This window comes from Tribolium madens, unplaced genomic scaffold (genome assembly GCF_015345945.1).
Source record: "Tribolium madens isolate multiple individuals breed KSU strain unplaced genomic scaffold, Tmad_KSU_1.1 Scaffold_20;HRSCAF=117;Tcas5.2_LG4, whole genome shotgun sequence".
Taxonomy (NCBI): Eukaryota; Metazoa; Arthropoda; class Insecta; order Coleoptera; family Tenebrionidae; genus Tribolium; species Tribolium madens.
The window spans coordinates 3,779,411-3,799,823 of NW_025400985.1; the positions used below are offsets into that span (position 1 = coordinate 3,779,411).

At 36.6% G+C, this 20,413-nt stretch overlaps 3 protein-coding genes across 5 annotated transcripts; 1 reads left to right on the forward strand and 2 right to left on the reverse strand.

Moving 5' to 3' along the window:
* Positions 1–901: 901 nt before the first annotated feature.
* Positions 902–13,748, forward strand: LOC123005966 (probable phosphorylase b kinase regulatory subunit alpha). 3 transcript variants are annotated; one of them, XM_044400073.1, is made up of 13 exons: positions 902–1,703; positions 1,751–1,939; positions 2,017–2,169; positions 4,073–4,460; positions 4,507–4,616; positions 4,669–4,816; positions 7,074–7,238; positions 7,289–7,456; positions 10,606–11,460; positions 11,507–11,559; positions 11,609–11,758; positions 13,158–13,415; positions 13,465–13,748. In XM_044400073.1, exons 1-13 carry the CDS (start codon positions 975–977, stop codon positions 13,690–13,692), a joined length of 3,594 nt encoding a protein of 1,197 aa, XP_044256008.1. In that variant the 5' UTR covers positions 902–974; the 3' UTR covers positions 13,693–13,748. The 3 variants fall into 3 exon arrangements, 2 of the variants coding, with proteins under 2 accessions (XP_044256008.1, XP_044256007.1); XM_044400072.1 differs by lacking the exon at positions 4,669–4,816 and adding an exon at positions 4,946–5,093; XR_006412792.1 differs by lacking the exons at positions 4,669–4,816; positions 13,465–13,748 and adding an exon at positions 4,946–5,093 and having other exon boundaries at positions 11,614–11,758; positions 13,158–13,296.
* Positions 13,744–15,086, reverse strand: LOC123005968 (39S ribosomal protein L28, mitochondrial). Its single transcript, XM_044400076.1, has 6 exons — positions 14,856–15,086; positions 14,630–14,805; positions 14,323–14,581; positions 14,126–14,272; positions 13,896–14,074; positions 13,744–13,842 (listed from the first exon to the last, which is right to left on the reverse strand). Exons 1-6 carry the CDS (start codon positions 14,865–14,867, stop codon positions 13,791–13,793), a joined length of 825 nt encoding a protein of 274 aa, XP_044256011.1. The 5' UTR covers positions 14,868–15,086; the 3' UTR covers positions 13,744–13,790.
* Positions 15,087–15,501: 415 nt separating this feature from the next.
* LOC123005967 (G1/S-specific cyclin-D2-like) lies at positions 15,502–19,828 on the reverse strand. The gene is made up of 5 exons (XM_044400074.1): positions 19,467–19,828; positions 19,026–19,241; positions 17,748–17,913; positions 16,987–17,135; positions 15,502–16,903 (listed from the first exon to the last, which is right to left on the reverse strand). The coding sequence occupies exons 1-5, from the start codon at positions 19,656–19,658 to the stop codon at positions 16,721–16,723; spliced, it is 906 nt and encodes a 301-aa protein (XP_044256009.1). The 5' UTR covers positions 19,659–19,828; the 3' UTR covers positions 15,502–16,720.
* Positions 19,829–20,413: the final 585 nt, after the last annotated feature.

The window sequence follows — 20,413 nt, forward strand, 5'->3', positions numbered from 1 at the left end:
AAAATAATCTATCGAAATTTTCTTGGCCTTTGATTGCTTCCACGTTTCTTAATAACACTTTATTGGACAATGATTCGAGCATTTGCAACAATTGTTCCAGTGCTTCCTCTAATTGAAAATGATCCTTTAATTGGAATAAAGTGTGAAAATTATTTTGTACGCAATTTAAAAGCCGATTCGCTTCTTCCAACATTTTCATTTCGTTCAACTCCTCTCGAGCCTTTTTTAACTTCATTTCCATTTTAAACAAGTTGTCTTTCTGAATAATTAATTGGTCTTTCATGTCTCGCTTATGATTTTCACTCACATTGCTAACAAGTTCTTCCTTCATAAGAGCTTGCAAATAATCACTGTACGCCAAATCACAGGCAAGGTCATCATCAATAAACGTTCCATTTATCAAATTACGTTTAATATTAGGACCGATCCTTGAAATTGTGCTAACATCAGCTAAACCCCTTGTACAGGACATGGTACTCATGGTAGTGGCACTTCTACTTATTCCATGATGTGGTGGATGTAAATTAGTCGGAGTGAGGTATTTTGACGTACTCGGGGGGCACTTGGACTGGGGCGTAAACCGTTTTTGATTCATTTTTTCCCCGTACGTTTTTATCTAACTTCAAAATTCGAAAGATTGAAATGTTGGGTAAAAAGTGACAGAACAACTTGACCCTGACTTAAAAACCGATTGTGTTAATGTTCGAAAATCGGTTCTTCCTCTTAAAAAAATATCTATAAGTATTTTGACGCTTCATTATTCTTTAAACTCAATTCTGTGAAGTAGATTTAACATACAAAATATATGTAAAATAAAAAGTTCAATTTGCCTCATTTGCACATTCGAACCATGTTTAACCTAACCTCTTTTTTCTATTTATAAACAATTCTTGACATTTGTTGACATTGAGATGTCTTTGTGGTGTGTCTATAATTGGTGAAGTAATAGTTAATTTGTGTTACATTCGTTCAAAATGCGTACGAGAAGCAACTCCGGGGTTCGCCTGGACTATTATCACCGGCTTGTCCACAAAATAATCATGTCGAATCAAAATCCAGTCACGGGGCTGTTTCCAGCAAGTTTGGAGAACAGCCACGCTTGGATTCGTGACAACGTCTATTGCATCTTAGCCGTATGGGGCCTTTCAATGTCATACAAAAAAATGGCTGATCAGGACGAAGACCGAGCTAAAACCTACGAACTGGAACAATCCTGTGTGAAACTAATGCGGGGCCTTTTAATGGCAATGATGCAACAAAAGGAAAAAGTCGAGCGTTTCAAACAAACCCAAAACCCGCTTGACTCCTTACACGCGAAATATTCGTCCCAAACGGGAGAGATAGTTGTAGGAGACAATGAATGGGGGCACTTGCAAATCGACGCCATTTCATTGTATTTGTTAATTTTGGCGCAAATGACGGCCTCGGGCCTCCAGATCGTCTTTAATCTAGACGAAGTTGCGTTTATACAAAACTTGGTGTTTTATATTGAATGCGCCTATTGTACCCCTGATTACGGGATTTGGGAACGTGGGGACAAAACCAATCACGGTTTACCAGAACTCAACGCGAGTTCCATTGGGATGGCCAAAGCTGCGCTCGAAGCCATGAACGAATTGGATCTATTTGGGGCCAGAGGGGGCCCTTACAGTATAATCCACGTCTTGGCCGATGAGGCCCAAAAGTGTCAAGCTGTCTTACAAGTGATTTTTTCGCCTTTGTTGTCTTTTATTTTAAGTCGCGGTTTCAGTCAATGCTGCCGCGGGAATCAAGCTCAAAGGAAATAGACAGCGGATTGTTGTCTGTTGTTAGCTTTCCTGCTTTTGCGGTAGATGATCCCGATTTACTCCAATACACTAAGGACCAAATAATTGAAAAGTTACAAGGGCGATATGGCTGTAAGCGGTTTCTAAGGGACGGCTACAAAACACCAAAAGAAGTAATTTAATCAGATGCCCTTAAACTTAAATTGATTGTGTAAAGTCTGCAAGGTTAACTAACACATCTTTTTTCTAGGACCCTCGAAGGTTGTATTACGAGCCTTGGGAGCTGCGCATGTTTGAAAACATCGAATGCGAATGGCCGTTATTCTTTTGTTATCTAATCATCGAAAATTGCTTCAGGGGTAATAAAGAGAGAGCAGCTGAATACACCCAACAACTCGAAGATGTAACTTAAATACTATTTCCCGAGGGGCCGCTTCCTCGAAAAATGTGTACAACTAATCCCAATTCCAAAATAATTCCAGTAACTCCAGTAATCCATCCATTGTTTTCAAATTAATTCCTGTAATTCCAAATTAATTCTGATAGTCGTAATAAGAAATTTAACGTAATTTTGAAAAAAAATTACAAGAACCTCTTCTTAAAGTTTAGCCATTGAAATAAATCCATTCAACCTGGGGTATTACTTTGGATTATGTAGAAAAAAAATAAAAAATTAAAAGGCAATTGAAGAAAATGAAGGTAAGTCTAAATCGATTTTTAAAATGATACACAAATATTTTTTAAATTGTATTGAAACATGCAGTGCAAGACATTTATCTTAAAATGATGCGTAAACCGTAAAGATTATAAAGAAAATATAAATAAAGAAATCTTAGCTTAGTTTAATATTACAGAAAATTTTTCAACATTACATTGTCAGAAATGACAAATTAAGTTGTTAATTAATTACGAATAGTGTTCACATGTACATATAAATTCTCTTGTTAAAAATTAAATAGCCAAAAAACAGTTTTTCCGGACGAAAAAGTCAATTTGGTTTCTATGATAGCGAAATTTTTTTAATTAATAAAGAGGTATGAATTCGTTTTTTGGAAGCTTTAACAAAAAAATTTGTAATACGTACAGTTGCGGAATAAAAATTTCGGTATGGTCATTTTTATAATGCAAACTCTAAAACAACCTTTGCATTAATAATCTCATTTTATACTCTTGTTATGTTTGTCACTTTGACTTATTTACTTTCAAAAATAGTTATTTGTGGCATAATAACGAATAGGCAGATCAAAGCCATGATTTAATTACACTTGTTCAATTAATAAATTTCCTAAGACAGACAAATTGTTTAATTAACAATTTTAACAACAACAAAAAAGTTTAATTGTCAAATGTCAGTCATGATGACAGTAAAAGGTAGTTTAGAGTGAACTTTTTAAAGTGATTGAAAAAAACTGCCCGAAATTTTAATTCCGCAACTACGTATTACAAACAAAAATTTTTTGTTAAAGCTTCCAAAAAACCTATTCCTACCTGTTTATTAAAAAAATTTCGCCATCATAGAAACCAAATTGACTTTTTCGTCCGGAAAAACTTTTTTGGGAAATATCAATGTAAGCCACGCTTTATTGTCATTATGATTGACGTTTGAAACTAAAATTTGAAAGTTTTAGTTGAAATTTATTTTTGGCGTCGATTTTCCGAAACAATAATGCCAGCAATACGTGTTTTTATATAAGATTAATAAATTATTTTGATTTGTTGTCATTTTTTCTCTCGCTCTCAGGATAAAAATTACAAAAACCGAAAGTGAGGTTAGTTGCCTAAGGCCCGTTTTACATTTTTATGTCAGTCGAATGACAAATCGTTCAAAATTCCTTGACCGCCAGTGTAGTCAAACATTTCAATAAAGTTGTAAAATGTAAAAGACAATGATAAGCTGATAAAAAAATTGTATCATGTCTATAAAAATCCCAAAATTTTGGAAACATGTGCCGAATAATAGATATTAACAAATTAGATGAAAATGTATATCCAAATTTGTTCATATTTTATTGCAAAATTTGTAAAAACCGTTTACGAACAAAATCTCACACATTAAATTACTAGCGGTTTTTTATTTATTAATTAGTAAGTGAATTAACGTTAATTTATGTTGTAATTATTTAATTTCCGATAATTCCAAAAAAAAATCCAGTAATTCCAAAAAGATTTCCAATAATTCCAGAAAAATTCCTTTAATTCCAAATAATTCTAAGCAATTCCGATTAAACTCCAAAATTTGTACAACTAATTCCAGAGTTAACGGCCCCTCGCTATTTCGCCTGAAATGTTTTGAGACAATTTTCCAGATTATGATACGAACTGAGGACGGTTTGAGATTCGTCCCGGAGTTGTACTCAGTTCCGCAAGAACTCGTAGAAGCCGAGTATAGGGAACCAGGTACTCAGAAAAGGGTGGCTTTGGGCCACTGTCCGTTTCTGTGGGCCCAGTCGCTTTACATCGTTGGAAAATTATTGCAAGAGGGATTTCTCGCTCCCGGCGAATTGGATCCTCTAAATCGGCGTCTGTGTTCGGAGAAAAAGCCCGACGTGGTGGTCCAAGTGGTGATTTTGGCCGAAGACAACGAAATTAGGGATAAACTCGCAGAGCATGATATAATGGTGCAGACTATCAGCGAAGTGGCCCCTATTGAAGTACAACCAGCTCGGGTTTTGTCACACTTATACACTTATCTCGGTAGTTAATTTCACTTGTTTGTATTGTTTTAATTTGGTTTTGTTAGGGAGAAATAAGAAGTTGGGTCTATCGGGTCGAAAATCCCGCGACGTTGGGATTCTCAGCACCAGTAAACTGTACTCATTGGGGGATAAAATCTTCGCATTCACGCCACAGGTGATTTGGTTGAATTTTATATTCGCTTTAGTTGTTTTGTTTTACCGGTCAGTTTACGGACATGTCTCACAATTACATTGCAACCGACTATGAACTGATGATAGATATTTGCAAGAGTGAAATAAATTTCTTGAAGTCAAGTTGGCAGAATATGTTGGGCCGACCACTTGTAACAATTGCGTGTCGGAAACTCCATTTAGGTATTTAAGGGTTTCTAAAGTTGGTTAACTAACGTCATTTTCTCTGATAATTTATTTTTACTTGTGTGTGGTTTGTTGCTAAGATTTGGTATGTGGTGATGTGTTGCATGTTGCGTCCTGGGTTATTAGAATGTTGATATGGACGAATATTACACAAGTTACGACATGGCACTCTTGGCTGATAAATTAGTGACTCATTTCGCCTTCTTAACTATGAATTGGCGAAACATGCTTGGCAGACCTACCATTACGCTTGTTGCGGCGAAAAGCTACTTAGGTAATGTTTTTCCATTCATTCATTATTAACAAAAAAAAATACAGGCTGTTCCTATTATACCCCACATTGGAAGTATTGGATTATAGTCATAATCGTTTAGATCCTGTCAATGAAAATATTTTCAAGATTGCAGCACTTCCGGTTACAAAGGAAATGGGTATCAACTTCGCTATTTCAAATAGAAAGTTATGTTTTTTTATTGCGTTTTTTGATTACTCAAGTAATTTTGAGAGAGTTTTTACCACATCTTCCTATACCTGAGTTTAACCGTTTTTAAAATGTTTAGACTTCTTTGAAATTTTTATAATTTGCATCTTCCCCTCCAAAAATCGATAACTCTACCATTTTTAATGATTTTGAAATCGCATTTGGGCATACGAAAAAGAAAGGTTAGATTTTTTCTTTCGTGTATTTATAATTGGAAAAATAATTAACAAACCTCCAAAATTTAAGGTTACGTTTGGGAAACTTCAAATACCCATAAGTGAATTTTTTCAAATGGAAGGCTCCAATTTTTTCTTCACTAGATGAAAGAGAATTTAATTCTGCATCGATCTGTATCAACATTCCCTATACCTGATTTCCAAATCATTTTAACTTTTTTTACAATGGAAGAAATTCATCACTATCCATGGTAGTTTTTGTATAGTTTGCCATGGAAATATTTCTCAAGTAAAAAACGCCAATTTTTTTTTCACAATAGTGTTATTCTTTTCGAAAGTACAAATTAAATTTATTTAATCATTTTAAACTATAAAAAGTCTCGCTTGACATTTTTTTAATTTAAGCATTTCTTTAAGACATTTTGAAATGTGTTTTTGCAAGTCTAGAAATCTTTTAAGCCGGTACATCTGACACTTTCTTAGTTTCCCCAACTGTCTTTTGTAGCACGATGTTTTGAAAAGTCTCGATTGACACTTTATTAAATAAAAATGAAGCTCTTAATCAAATCCGACCACAAATGTGGTCATTATCTTTTAATAATTCTAAATTTGAATAACTATGATATTCTATTTTTTCCTTATTTCTATGCTATGGCAATGAATTTCTTACAATATCAAAAGAAGTTACTATAACTTGAAAACTATCGAACATAGGTATAGGGAATGTCATTAGGGTGTTTCATTAAAAAAAAAATGAGTTAAGGGTATTTGAAGTTTCCTAAACCTTACATTTTGGCGGTTTGTTAATTATTTTTCCAATTATAAATATACGAAAGAAAAGATCTAAATTTTTCATACGCCCAAATACGATTTCAAAATAATTGAAAATGGTAGAGTTATTGATTTTTGAATAGGAAGATTCAAATCTAAAGAATTTTTTAAAAAGTGAATATTTCGAAAACGATTAAACTCAGGTATAGGGAAGGCTAATGAAAACCCTCTCAAAATCACTTGAGTAACCCGAAAACCCAGTAAAAAAACATAGTTTTCTATCGAGCGATCAAGATAATTTGTAATAGAGTCATCCTTGGATCCAAAAACGTATGTCTGTAAAATGTCAAGTAAAATGACAAGTCGAAAGGTAAAGTGGCAAGATCAAAAAGATGATGATTATAATACCTAAATTTATAATTTACCTTCAAAAAAGAACGGTCCTACTCGTATTATTTACGTAGGCGACTAATTCCAGCTCATTTTGACGTTTTACCTTTCGAATTGTCATTTTATTTGACGTTTCATGTGCAGCTAGTTCAAAAACAGACATACGTTCTCGGATGCAAAGAAGACTCGATTACAAATTATCTTGATCGCTCGATACTTAAAATAACGAAATTGATATTCACTTCCGGTGTATTAGGAAGTACCGCCATTTTGAAAATATTTTCATTGAGAAAAACCTAAATGATTATGCCTATAACTAAAATTTTAGATAAATATCAATACTTCTAATGTGGAGTTTAGCCGGAACAGCCTGTATACAACCAACGAATATTACGTGAAATATTCGTTGGTTGTATACAGGCTGTCTGTCTTCCAGATGATGGAAGAATCCCTCTAGCCATGATCACCACTATGAAAAAACTCAAATCGGGCTACATTAACGGGACTAGAGTCACTCTAGGTCACCTCAACGACTTTCTCAGCACGAGTTGCATCACCAATTTAAGTTTTTTGGGGTGTCACGAAGACGGCTTACCCGATAGTAAATTACCCGAATTAAGAAAGAGAGTAAACTAAAATTGGAAATTGTAGAATTGAACCCCCAAGTGCATCAATACCTCGAGGAACACCTAGTGAAGTCCCTGTCGAGTAAATCGTCGCTTCTGAAACAGACTCACGGCAGAAGCAGCAGGAAACATTTGAGAAGGCGAATGTCGGTCCGTGGCGCAATCAAGAAAACTAGATCAATCAATGTTGATTGTAAGTTGTGGGTTTCAAACGCTTTCAATAAATTAAGTTCAGCTGACATTTTCATGCAGCCAATTTTGCTCAAACAGGGTATGTAATTTTCAAATTTCTAATTTAGATAGCAGCTGTTGTGAGAGAAACTAGATTTGTTCGCTTTATTATGTGAATTATTTTGTGTCTTGTCCAGTGTTTTGTTTAGCCCAGTCAAATTAGACAAATCGGTGGAAAAAAATCCTACAGAGTTAGAATTTTTTTTAAACGCTTTCTTTACACTTGAGTAGACATATAGCAAAAGTCCCCAACGGTGGGGGGCGAGCTCGAGGAGGGGGAGGGGGTTAAAGGTGTCTTTTTTTGGTTTTTTGCATATATCTTGGAAATTATCACTCCTATAGGTTTTTATCTTCTTATCAAAATTAAAGCTTACAAAATTTCCTACAAAAATGGTCTTTTACATTTTAGTTGTTGGACTAACCGTAAGCGAGTTATAGGGCAGACAAAAAACATCATTTAAAAAAATGTGCTTTATCTGCATTTAAAACAGAATTAGTCTTGTAACTTAAAAATTTAACTGACAGTAAATTAAATTTCAATACTTCATTAAAGGAAGGGGGAGTCACGAGGGTCTATAAACACAAACTCATCATTTATGTAATTTATGCAGAATTTTCTGTAGAAGTCTATTTCTGCATCAAAATTTCCTACAAAAATGGTCCTATTGATTTTTGTCGTAGGACTAACCGTAGGCTTTTCAAGTTTGGAGTCTACATAAAATTGCATTAAAAATCCTTTGAAACACATTTCGTTAGTATATGGTAAGTATTTATATGTGTAGAGCATTTCCCCAACTAAGCTGGTCTGCCTGAAAGGTGACTCAGGTGTAAACATTTAATCGGAGATATAAATAAAAATTTTGGATGAAAGAGAGAATCAATCTGTAAGGGGTAAAATGGCACTAAATCAGATTTTTCGAAAATTAGTTTTTAAGGGAATAAAACGGTGTACACATTTAAAAAACATTAAATTTAGAAAATATGATCCGTACAGAGTGTAGAAGTGCACTTTTCAAATTTTAATGAAATAAAATAGAGTTTAAACGCTTAAAAACAAAATTAGAAACATGAAATTTCGAATTTTGAGAGTGCAGAAGTGCACTGAGATGGCACTTTATGAAAATCAACATTTAATATTTATCCATAAACCTAGTCCATGCGAAGAACGAGGCTACTATAACTGAATCCTATACATAACATAGGTAATTATCTTGCTTTATAGAGTACCTAAGCCCATGGAATGGTTTTGTGAACGGGCTTTATCCCATTTTATATCAGAAATACACGCGGACAAAGTCGCAGGCAAATGCTAGTTCAGGATATAAGGATGACTCGGAAAACTTGATAGACCCTCGTGGCATCTTCTAATAAACTGTTGGATCCAATACATTCAGTTTACTGTAAGCCTTATTCAAATCATCGATATTAAATCATCTATTTATTAATATTGTACTGAACAAGACTGTAATTCCGTTTTCAATGTTAAATTGAAGACGAAGATGCAGCATATAAGGGCGACTCGGAAGACTTTATAGTCTCTCTAATGAAGTGTTGCACCCAATAAATTCAATTTGCTTTCAGTTTTTTCAAATCACAAGATTAATTCTGTTTTAAATGCGGATAAAGCACATTTTTTTAAATGATGTTTTTTGTCAGCCCTATAACTCGCTTACAGTTAGTCCTACAACAAAAATGCAAAGGACTATTTTTGTAGGAAATTTTGTAGACTTTAATTTTCATAAGCAGGCAAAAACTGTTAGGAGTAATAGTTTCCGAGATATAAACAAAAAAGACACCTTTAGCCCCCTCCCCCTCCTCGAGCTCGCCCCCCACCTTCGGGGACTTATACAGGCTGTTCGGTCCAAGTCGCCCCGGCCGATAACACCTAAACTTAATTTTTTTTTTCAAAAACTAAATATTCAAATAATACTATTCATTCCTCGTTTTTTTGGTAAATGCATCAAATTTTTTTGGCACATCCGGTGTAGTCGGAAATGCTACCAAATTTAGTTTTTCAAATGGAACACCTATGTTTTTTTTCCTCGAAACAAAAATAAAATTGACATGAAAGATACGGTAAACCACTAATTATTACATTTTACTTTACATAATGCATTCAGAAAACAATTTAAATTTTTGAATTTTATTGCAAATTTTGCAACGTAGGCGGATTTTACTTGTCAAGGTATTCATGAAAAAAGCAATATGCTTGGATACCGTTTAATTCTTAGTTTGACAAAGCCTAATTTGTCAATAAATCTTAATGAGATCTTTAATAATGGATGTTATTAATTACGACGAATTGGTAGATCAGCTTGAAGTATTTTTTAAGTGCAACAAAAATAGAGCGGAAGCTGAAAGACAGTATAGAGAAAAATACTCAAATAGAATTCACCCAAACCGTTGAAAATTTAGTCGAATTGAAAAACAACTGAGACGATAGGTTCGCTTCGTAAAACTAAAAAACCTGTGGTTCTTTGTGAAGAACAAGAAAATAGAAACCTGAATGTTTTGTTATCAGTCGAAGAAAATCCAAGAGTTTCCATAAGAGAACTCGCTCATAAACTGACAAATTAAATTTGTCAAACCAACAATTAAACTGTATCCAAGCATTTTTTTTTCATTCACACCTTTCCTTTAAAATTAAAAATCAGGCTACGCGACCAACTTCCTATAAAATTTTAAGATTTAAGATGTTTTTTGATTGCATTGTGTTACGCAAAATGTAATAAATAGTGGTTTACAGTATTTTTCATGTCAATTATTATTGTTTGGAGGAAAAAAAAACGTAGGTGTTCCATTTGAAAAACTAAATTTGGTAGCATTTCCGGCAACACCGGATGTGTTAAAAAAATTTAATACATTTATTAAGAAAGCCAAGAATGAATATTATTACTTAAATATTTACTTTTTGAAAAGTAGAAGTAAGTTTAGGTGTTATCAGCCGGGGCCGACTTGGACCGAACACCCTGTATGTCTAACCAAGAATAAAGAAAGCGTTTAAAAAAAATTCAAACTCTCTAGGATTTTTTTCCACCGATCGCCCCCTATTTTTGTCTAATTTGACTAGGCTAGTTGTCAAAGTCTTTGACTTATTTCATTTTTTCTAAGCCGAGACTTTGGGAATGGAAGGGAACTCAACCATTGAACGTCGCGGTTCGATGTTTCTCACAAACTGGCAAGACACCGTCGACAACGCCACTCAACTCGACCACGCCCGTTCTCCATCACCGGAAAGCACCCCCCAAATGGCTAAAGATTTCCAGCGCAAAAACATCCCCAATATAAACGTGACACGTCACAAAACCAACTCGGAGACGCAATACGCCGACACCGAAGTCGAAGAACTGTTCGCAATGCTGCGCGAGTCTGAATCTCTCGACGAACAAGGAGACATCCTCCAATACCTCGTCGACTCAAAAGGGCTGGATTTCCACACCGGAATGCTGGATTTCGGAAAACCGATCACAGTTCGCGATTTACTCAAAGGTTTGTATGAGAAGGCCTGCCAGCAGAAGATGTGGGGCTTGGTGAGGCACACTGCCGGTATGTTGGGGAAACGAGTGGAGGATTTGGCGAAATCGGTGACCGATTTGTTGGTCCGGCAGAAACAAATAACGGTGGGGATGCCCCCGCATAACGAGCATACGATTACAGCCCCCTTGCCTGAAAGCGAACTGAGACTATTGATCCACGATGCGTATGGAGAGGACGACAGTACAGCCATGTTGACGCAAGAATTGTTAGTTTATCTTGCCATGTTCATAAGAACAGAACCTCAATTGTTTTTGGAAATGTTGAGATTGAGAGTAGGATTGATAATTCAAGTTATGGCAACTGAATTATCACGAACGCTCATTTGTGACGGGGACGAAGCCTCGGAGCATTTGCTTAATTTAAGTCCATTCGAAATGAAAAATTTGCTATATCATATAATAAGTGGGAAGGAATTTGCCATCAGTAGCGGTAAGTTTCAAAATCTTGGTTTTTTCAAATAATGATTTTCTATTAGTCGGTAGAGGAAACTTCTCGATTGTCAGCAACAAATCAAGTCGCATTAGTAAAGTAAGTTAATGGTTAAATAGCTAACTTTTTGAAAACTACCAACTTGCAGAAAAGTCATTTCAGTTTAGGTCAAGACAGCAACGATGAAATGATTGAGGGGGACCGTCAAGGTCAGTGGTTAAGGCGGCGTCGATTGGATGGGGCTTTAAATAGGGTCCCTCGTGACTTCTACCCTCGAGTTTGGAGTGTCTTAGAAAGGGTAAACTAGTTAAATCGAACAATCCTCGCGGATTCGCAAATGTTTTGTAAAAGTTTTAAAGTTTTGAATTATTGAATTTTCACAATTTTTCTGCTAATAAACTAAAAATCTATTTTTTGTTAGTTCAGTGGGTACATCTAGTTTTTGTTACGTCGATAGAAATAATAAATTCAAAAATTAAATTAAATTACAAATTTCTTTTATATTGGGCTCTTATAGTCTCTTATAGTCAACACTTCACAAATCACTACCTAACTATTTCAAGTCAACCAGTGTGCCAATTAAGTAGGTTTCACATAGTTTTTGACGTACGTTTCATGCATTATTTCCGTCATCTCACAATTTCAGAATAACCTTAATTTTCACATTTCTTCGCCAAAATTCTTAATAAAATAAGGGGCTCTTGTGTGTTAAACTACCCTTTGTCTTTCGAAACGTTTATCAAATCAAAATATCAAATTTTATTTGACGTGTCACAGACATACGTTTGCGGATTAAAAGATGACTCGATTACAAATTATCTTGAACGCTCGATAGTTACGTCACTCTTTTGCCTTGTTCAAATCACCAGTAACCAGTAACGTTTCCTTTCGTTTTTCTATCGTTTTCGGTTTTTTTTCTTGAAAAATGTGAAACACATTGACGCGAATTCATGTGAAACACATTGACGCGAATTGTCAACAACTGTCACAAGTGTCAGATTGAATGATTGAAATTCAACGCACTCTTGGTTAATTTTTTTTTTAATTTTCATTTTTATGGACTTTTGGCCCAAGTAATATTAATTAACAAAAATAACACGTCCGTTGCAGTAAAGATTGGATTGAATTTTCATTTTTCATCATCGCTTATTGTCTAAAGTTTGATATTTGTTGCTATAGTGTCTAACAAAATTGCTCTGTGCTCCCCTCTCCAAAAACAATTGCTATTTTGCGCGAGAGAGATGGTTAATTAATTTTTACACGGGTTGAGAGCGTTGGAGCTATCACGTTGAGTAAGACACAATAGTATATTACATAACGAGCATGGAAAGTGATAAATAACGCACAAGCGGGAAAGTTGCGCACGAGGCGTTAGCCGAGTGCAGGTGATACCGCGAGTGCGTTAGACACTTTCCTGCAAGTTTTGTACACTATTTTTCCTACGACCATAATTTTTTTTTCTTACGAACAATTTTTTTTTTTCATAACGATTTATTGTTTATAATGGATACAAAAAAAATACGTTAAATGAAAAAATACAAAACATTCGAGTGTGAATTGTGCGTTAGATTTCTAACAAAGTGCGAAAACAAATCGCACAGGTTTTCGACCTCGTACGATATTGCCAATTTTCACGCATATGTAATTGTGCATTATGATATAGTTTCGTATAATCTGTTACGATTATTTTCTTGCAGTGTCAAGGTATAGATATCGCCGGTAAAGTCTTGCCCCAAAGCCTGACGCAAGAAATGACTTCCGGCGAGTTAAAATTCGCCCTAGCGGTGGAAACTGTCTTAAATACAATTCCTCAACCCGAATATCGGCAATTAATAGTTGAAGCTTTAATGGTTCTGACTTTGGTGGCGGAATACAACATAACGCCCTCTTTAGGAGGGGTAATCCAAGTGGAGCATTTGGTCCACATCGCAAATGAGTTATTTTTGGACGATCAGGTCGGTATATTTCCGTAAGCTTGAATAATTAAATCTGAATGTGATTTAGATGAAATGTGACGGTGACGCCACATTGTGTTGTGCCAAACCCAAAGAAATGAGGGAAACGTCCAAAACTGGAGGTTTATTGTGTGGGGGCGCTGCATACATTTGCCAACATTTTTACGACAGTGCTCCTAGCGGCTGTTATGGAACTATGACGTACATGACGAGAGCGGTGGCTGTGACTTTGGAGTGTCTTCCAAAACAAAAAGAGCTTGATTGCACCATTAGTTAAATGTATAATATTTTATTATTGGAAGGTTTTGTTGTTTAATAAAAAAAGTAGTTCTATGAAGATGTAATTTATTTTAACATGACTGCTACTACTAAAATTTAGGTTTCTTTAGCAAATGGATTAATTTTCTTTAGCCAAGTACTTGCACCCCTGAATAATTAGCAAATTAGAAGAAAAAAAAACAATAAGAATAATTTACTTACCCGACAGCTACGTCTTCAGTAGCTTCTCTAATTCCTGCTTCTTTTAGTTTTTCAATTAATTGTGATCTATAAACATGTTTTAGAGGAATTGGCTTATTTTGTGCTTCTATTGAAGCCTCCAATTTTTTACAAGCGGCAGCAAAAGAATATCCATACCATTCTATTTCCTCAGAAGTGAACTAAAAACGTAATTTATGAATTAAAATTTTTTATGGCAAATTTAAAATTACTGCAGATAGATATTGCTTGTATTTATTATAGACTTCCTTTTGTTTGTCAGGTTTGTTTTGATAAATGGGACATCCTTTTTCTAACTCTTGTAATATCTTCCGTTTTAAAGTCAGTGGCAGTATTGATTTCAAATCACAAGCTGGTGTCTATAAATAAAAAAATTAAATGTTAAATTCATAAGTTTTCATCAAATTACCTTTAGAAGGTAATGATCAAAACCATAATTTGCGTTGATCAAGCTAATAGTACGATCGGTGACAACAACTGAAATATATTTATCTAAAACTTCACTATAAACCACTGAACGTTTGAGATGGGGCATCCAGAAATGAGGGACACGTCTTCTACGCCAATCTCTGATTTGAAATCCTTGTACAATGCCTTCACCACCCCACATTTGCTCATTTGATTCTTTCGGGTAAATTACAGGTATGGGATAATTCTGAACAGGGCGCCTAAAGAATGGATCATCAGGAGATACTTATTTTGGAAATAATACTTACACCTCCCCTGTGACTTCATCCCTCTTAAATTTACCTTCTTCCGGGATATAGTGAACAGCCGTAGGTTCAGTCAATTTCCATTCTTTGTAAAACTTTTTATAAGCTTCAGGTAATAGAGCTCCTGTACCCCTATCAAAAATTCCAGGTTTAATAAACTTCCCCAAAGTTTTAATGGCCTGAAACATTTAAATTAGTGGATTATCTAGTTTAACACTGCTTTTTGTACCATAGACGTCATTATTGTTAATTTTTAAACGATTTTCTTTTCAAAAAATAGTATAACCTACAAAAGTGGATCGAAAACGTCACTTCTTCGTTACAGATGTCTGTAATATCAACTGAAAATCCACAAATTTTCAAGAAAAAATTGATATTTGTTACGTTTACACGCCAAAGTATATTCAAGAACAGAAACATAAATGGGACAAGCTACAAGTTAAACTAGTCCTATTGAATTTTTTTATTATTTTCCAATTATGTGAGTGACGATCCGCCACTGATTGCTTTTTTAACCATGGCCTCTTAGATCGTGTGCGCACCCAACTTCATTGTTTTGATCATTTGAACTACACGAACCACGTGCAATAACTCGCGCCTCTTTCGAAGTAAATCCCGGTTTTTTCGTTAGTGAGCCCGCCAAGAAACAGGGATTTTAATCCATTTACCCGCTAAATTTTAGTTTTAGCGGTAAAACGCGAGTTTTTTTATTTGATCGTGGCCCCCCACTACGACAATAAGGGCAACGATTCGTGGAGTATGCAGTCAAGTTTTTCCTTAAATGGTTTCAGCTCGTTAATTTAATGGCATGTTCAAGATCCGTATAAAATAATTAAAAAAAATTCGTTGGGCGAGAAGATTTAAAAGTCCAAATATTCGTTTATCGAGATTTTTATTTGTATTTATAAAATTTAACTTACAATTAATGTAAACAATTAAAATTCTGTGTGGTATATATAACTATATACAATATAAGTATTTAGCGCACGATCAGAGGAATTTTGGAGCGTATAGTGACTTAAATTCGCGTTTTGATAAAAACGGAAGTTTGAGGAGGCACAAAATCTCTTTGATCGTGCACTAATCGGCGCTATATACTATGTACAATAAAATAATTTTTCTGGAAGGATTTGTTACACCAAGATTCCACTGCATTTAGGAAAGTTTCAAACGTGGAAATTTCGGTGTAAAAAAACCAATACCAGTTACAATATATAAATCTATAGGGCTTTTGTTGTTGTAATGAGAACTAAAATGAGGTATATGGATCATTGAACTATTGTGAGCAGAATTTATAAATAGTTATTGGCAGTGTAAGTGGTGGAGCGGTCATTTTATGTACAATGTCAAAGTGTTTAATTGGCTACCTCCTAAATATTTACAGTGTTGCCTTAATAAGCTATATAGTCGTATGCACAAGCATATTATGCTGGTTTTATCGAAACGCAAAGCCACGCAAAAGGTCAGGAAGAGGAATTCCGCGAATTTGCGTGGCGTAGAGTTTAGGTAAACCCAGCCTTAGGTACGTTCAAGGCCCTTATAATAAGATATTTGTCAAATAAATTTTAAAATCACTATTCTTAGTTGAATTATGATCACATATAAAATTGAAAATACCTACAGTTATAATCACACTTTCTTAATAAACTAACTATAAAAATTTAATAGTTTGACAAAAATACTTTCTCATTATGATTGCATTGATTGACTTGGTCAAATTTGGAAGACGATTAACGATAATTAAGTAAGTCATTGCTCCGGATTAGAGCTAGCAGTCTTTGAAGGTTATTCATACTACGCAAGCTTCTAAACAAATTGTTAAACTTGCTTAATTTAATTTGCGTTTAGAATCACGTTTTAGGAACAGAAACTTAGGATCGTAACTGACTAACATAGTATCTCAAACATTTTCAACGTTCACCCGCTGTAAAAGTCTTGTATTTCTAAAAAGACGTACAAAAATTGAACAGTTCTTTTTTCTTTTATTCAAGCGTAATTTATTGCCTTCCCCTAAAGCCATCACGTCTTTGCACACTTTCCTTCGAACTAGCGTCATCGCAGGATTCACTTCTATTCACAATTAAACTAAAGTTTTCAGAAACAAACATCATGCACATCGGTCGGCGTAGTCGCCGTCTTGTAGTCGCGAATTTTCCCAGGAGGAGGAGTACATTGTTCTGACCTCGTCACTTCGTCACACACTTTATTGTCTTTAACATTTTCGAAATTCTGTTTGATCATTTGGTCTATATTCTGCACCAATTCCTGCATGAAATCCTGCAACGAAAAACTCCAGTCTAGAATGCGCCCTTTCATGGAACTAACCAAACATGTGATCGCCACCTGTTTGGTGTACTTACCGTTTCTGGAACTTCGATAATATCCGCTAGTGTCTTGAAGAGGGCTTCTTGCGATTGGTGGTACTTGTTGACCCATCCCAGGCCACATAACGCCGACACCACGCTAGCGCAAGCCAATAGACTGGGATAACAATTCGTGAATCGGCATTCTGCAAGACAACAAAAACTTCATTATCGATCTGTTGTAATGCCCGACTCGGCATGATTGCTTTAAAATTATCAGCGCCGCCGCAAAGAGAAAAAAACGGGCCCGAAAAGATGATGAAAGCGCTCGGTCGCCGGCCGAGGCCCTCGAGGAATGGAAACTCTTGTTTATCCAATGAGTGCGGCGGCCTTGACTGCTTGCAGTCTTCCTAAATTTGGATCGTGAGAAATGCAGCAGCGCCAGGATGCATTCCTTGCCTGTCCCGGCGAGTTTTTTCGCACCACAGGATTTAAATCAAACGCGATGATAATTGCCCGATTTGTTTTATATATGCAAGAAATTTGGGTATTTTGAGCCTCGCCACATCTCAGACAAGGCTATCGGCTGACGTCAGGGGTCAACAAACTGAAGGGGTCCGCGAAAATTGTCCCAAATTGCATCCGGAGCGCAACGCCGGCCCTGGTACGAGCCGTGGGTGGCCGGCTTCCAGACAAAGCCGAAATCGAGAGTGATTCGGCTCCGGGGGCCACGTTAGGTGCGCGATCAACGGTCCCGAGGACCTTGAATCTGCTTTGTTTCGGGACCGCGACCGTTAAATCGCCGAAGGCCGACTCACCTTTTGCGCAGAGGGTTATGAGGATCTTTGCGTGCTTCTTGACCATCTCGGTTTTGATTCCCAGTCGCTCCAAGTCCAGCCGAATCAGCAGATGTGGCAGGAAATCCACCGGCATAATGGCGATGATGTCCCATTTCAGTTTACTGAGCACCAGCCGCTCCCAGGACTGTAACAAAAATTTCGATCGTCAAACCCGGTCCTGAGGAATTTCGCTTTTTTCCCTCGACGAGAGGAGAGACGAGGTTACCTGCCACGGCAGCAGGGATGAAGGTCGCGGCCACTGGCTCGCACGGAATGTCCATTAGTCGAAGACCCGTCCGGCCTGTTCGCAGGATTCATTAAGAAGCCGATTGTACAAATCAAATTAGCGAAGAAAATGGCTGACGGGACCTAACACGTTCTAGGTACCAGAAATCATTACGATTAACGATTCTTTTGAAGTAAAAAAGTGACCAAAGCCCTAACTTGACGGCGCCACTACATAATACTTCTATTGTTGAAACTTATTTATGTCAAAGATGTTGCGGTAAACTCAAAGAACCTTCCCAGAGAAATTCTCACAATGAAATCAAGAGATTTCCTTATTCGAGGAACACAGGTAGACCCCCCCATGAAGTAGGTATAAACTACCTGTTGGTCCTAACAGGTACTTTGGGAAAAAAATACTCGGAATCAAATGTGAAAGGATATCACGTCCTTGGGAATTTTAATTCCGCTTTTGGAATACAATCGAGACGATGACAATACCGTTTTAACGTCGCCTCGCGCGAATATTCGCAAGAAACCAAATAATATGCGAATATTCGCATTGAAAAATCGTTAAAAATGTAACTAATCGACATTTCCTCGAAAAGTGCGAGGTCAATGACCGATTACTAAACTAATTAACACAAACAATAAAGATAAAGAAAGCTAAACAACGAACTTTAAAAACAGCTGACAGGTGAAGTAGAGGTATTTAAACCCGTGTGGTGCAACGTTGCAACACTTAAAAAATCGTAGCCTCTAAAAAATCAACAATGCCAAAAATTAATACGCGAGATAAATACTTGCGGGGTCATGAAATCAGCTGTCTTTGACATTCGCGTTATCTCCTGACAAGAGATTCGTTCATTCATAATTCGCTCGTCGACCTATTTCGATGACCACCTCGCCAAAATGGTGGCTGATTAAGAAACTGTTATCGTGGTATTGTTCTCCGCACAAAAATCCGTTAAATCGATCAATCCCACACTGATAAAGGCAATCTGAGCAAACTTCCGGAAAGGTTTTACTCACCGTAAGCATATTGGTGGTAATGCTGTGATCAGTATAGAAAACCAACATCTCAGCTGATAAAGGTTTAGGCTCCCTCAACTTTGAAGCGACGAGCATACATGCCGCCCCCAAAAGCTGCAGTTGGTTCTTCTTAATGTTGGTGGTGGTTAAAAACCTGTACAAGTAGTTCATGGAGAGGAGGAAGACGTCGTCTTGACACGTCTGTTCTTCGCATACCTGTAACGAGTTTTTTAAAATTTAAAATCCGAAGGCTTGTTGCCAGGCCAATTTTGGGGGGCCTCGAAGGTTTTTGACCTCGGACATTTAAACCGAGGAGGGACGAAATGTCGCTCTTTAATTTTTACTAATCAATGTAAATTGCACGCTAAATGGAGATGGGGAAATTACCGGGTAATTGCGCCAGGTATTTAAATTTTAAATGGAAGGGCCGGAAGGACTCACCTCCATCATCCAACCCCCGACGATCTCAATCATGCTCTCGGTAATCTCCCGTTGAATGATAAACACGTTGGAGGGAACACACCGATACTCAGTCTGTAACATGTTTTTTAAAACCCGGTCTTGGAGTAAAGTGTCGTCAGCGAAGGCTCTAATTTCATTTTCGGTCGTTTCGCAACAATGCAAATCCATCATTTTTCTTTAAAACACGATTTTAAAACACTACACAATTATTTTTATCACATATAAAGACTTAGGGTTGCATGGGGCTTTAGCTTGTAGAACAGTTTTAGTTTCAGTTACCGTCTTTCTGTTACTGGTGTTAAGTAACCAATGATTTCAAGTTACCAGACGTAAACCTTGCATAGCCTCTGACCCCCACCACAACACTGATGTTCCAAAGCGACTCGAACTACTCGAAGCGCAGGATCCAAACCATTCATGAATTGCAGTCCTGAAGCTGGGGATCAAAATTTCATAAACCGGTTTTCGAAATTCGCTAAATAACTCAAAATTTGCAAAAGCGTGTCTCTAAGTCGGCGTTAAAATCACCCAGAGACCTCGACGCCCCCCAAATCAGGTGTTGGAGTGATTTTGGCGGTCTCGGGGCCACGTAACCTCCCGCCTGCCATAATATCCGTTTTAATTGAAAGCATAATTAGTGCGTCTGCGGCACAGGAACTGCGTAGGTCAGGGGTTGATGATGTATTGGTCTGTCGGTAGTCTATTTAAAATTTAAAGGGCCGATTAGAGCCTAGGGTGGCGTTGGGGCATTTGTCGAGACGCATTCCACATGTGCGACTCAACTCAACGACATTTGACTTGCCGACTCAGCTGAGTTCTTCGATTTCGCGGCGTCTGGAATGATTCGTGAGAACGGAAACACGACTTTTTCATCAAATCCCTGAAAAAATCGGGAACGCACGAGGAAAACGTCCGCGAAAAAATGC

Coding starts and splice junctions, on each gene's coding strand:
- LOC123005968 (XM_044400076.1), bottom strand. Junction 14,273..14,322: donor TTGATCATTACCTTCTAAAG/GTAATTTGATGA, acceptor TTTTATTTATAG/ACACCAGCTTGTGATTTGAA. Junction 14,075..14,125: donor ACAAGCAATATCTATCTGCA/GTAATTTTAAAT, acceptor TTACGTTTTTAG/TTCACTTCTGAGGAAATAGA.
- LOC123005967 (XM_044400074.1), bottom strand. CDS start 19,658: ATGATGGATTTGCATTGTTGCGAAACGACCGAAAATGAAATTAGAGCC. Junction 17,914..19,025: donor TTACCACCAATATGCTTACG/GTGAGTAAAACC, acceptor TTTTTGTTACAG/TCCTGGGAGCGGCTGGTGCT. Junction 17,136..17,747: donor CATAACCCTCTGCGCAAAAG/GTGAGTCGGCCT, acceptor GTTGTCTTGCAG/AATGCCGATTCACGAATTGT.
- LOC123005966 (XM_044400073.1), top strand. CDS start 975: ATGCGTACGAGAAGCAACTCCGGGGTTCGCCTGGACTATTATCACCGG. Junction 1,704..1,750: donor AGTGTCAAGCTGTCTTACAA/GTGATTTTTTCG, acceptor TCGCGGTTTCAG/TCAATGCTGCCGCGGGAATC. Junction 2,170..4,072: donor ACACCCAACAACTCGAAGAT/GTAACTTAAATA, acceptor ACAATTTTCCAG/ATTATGATACGAACTGAGGA.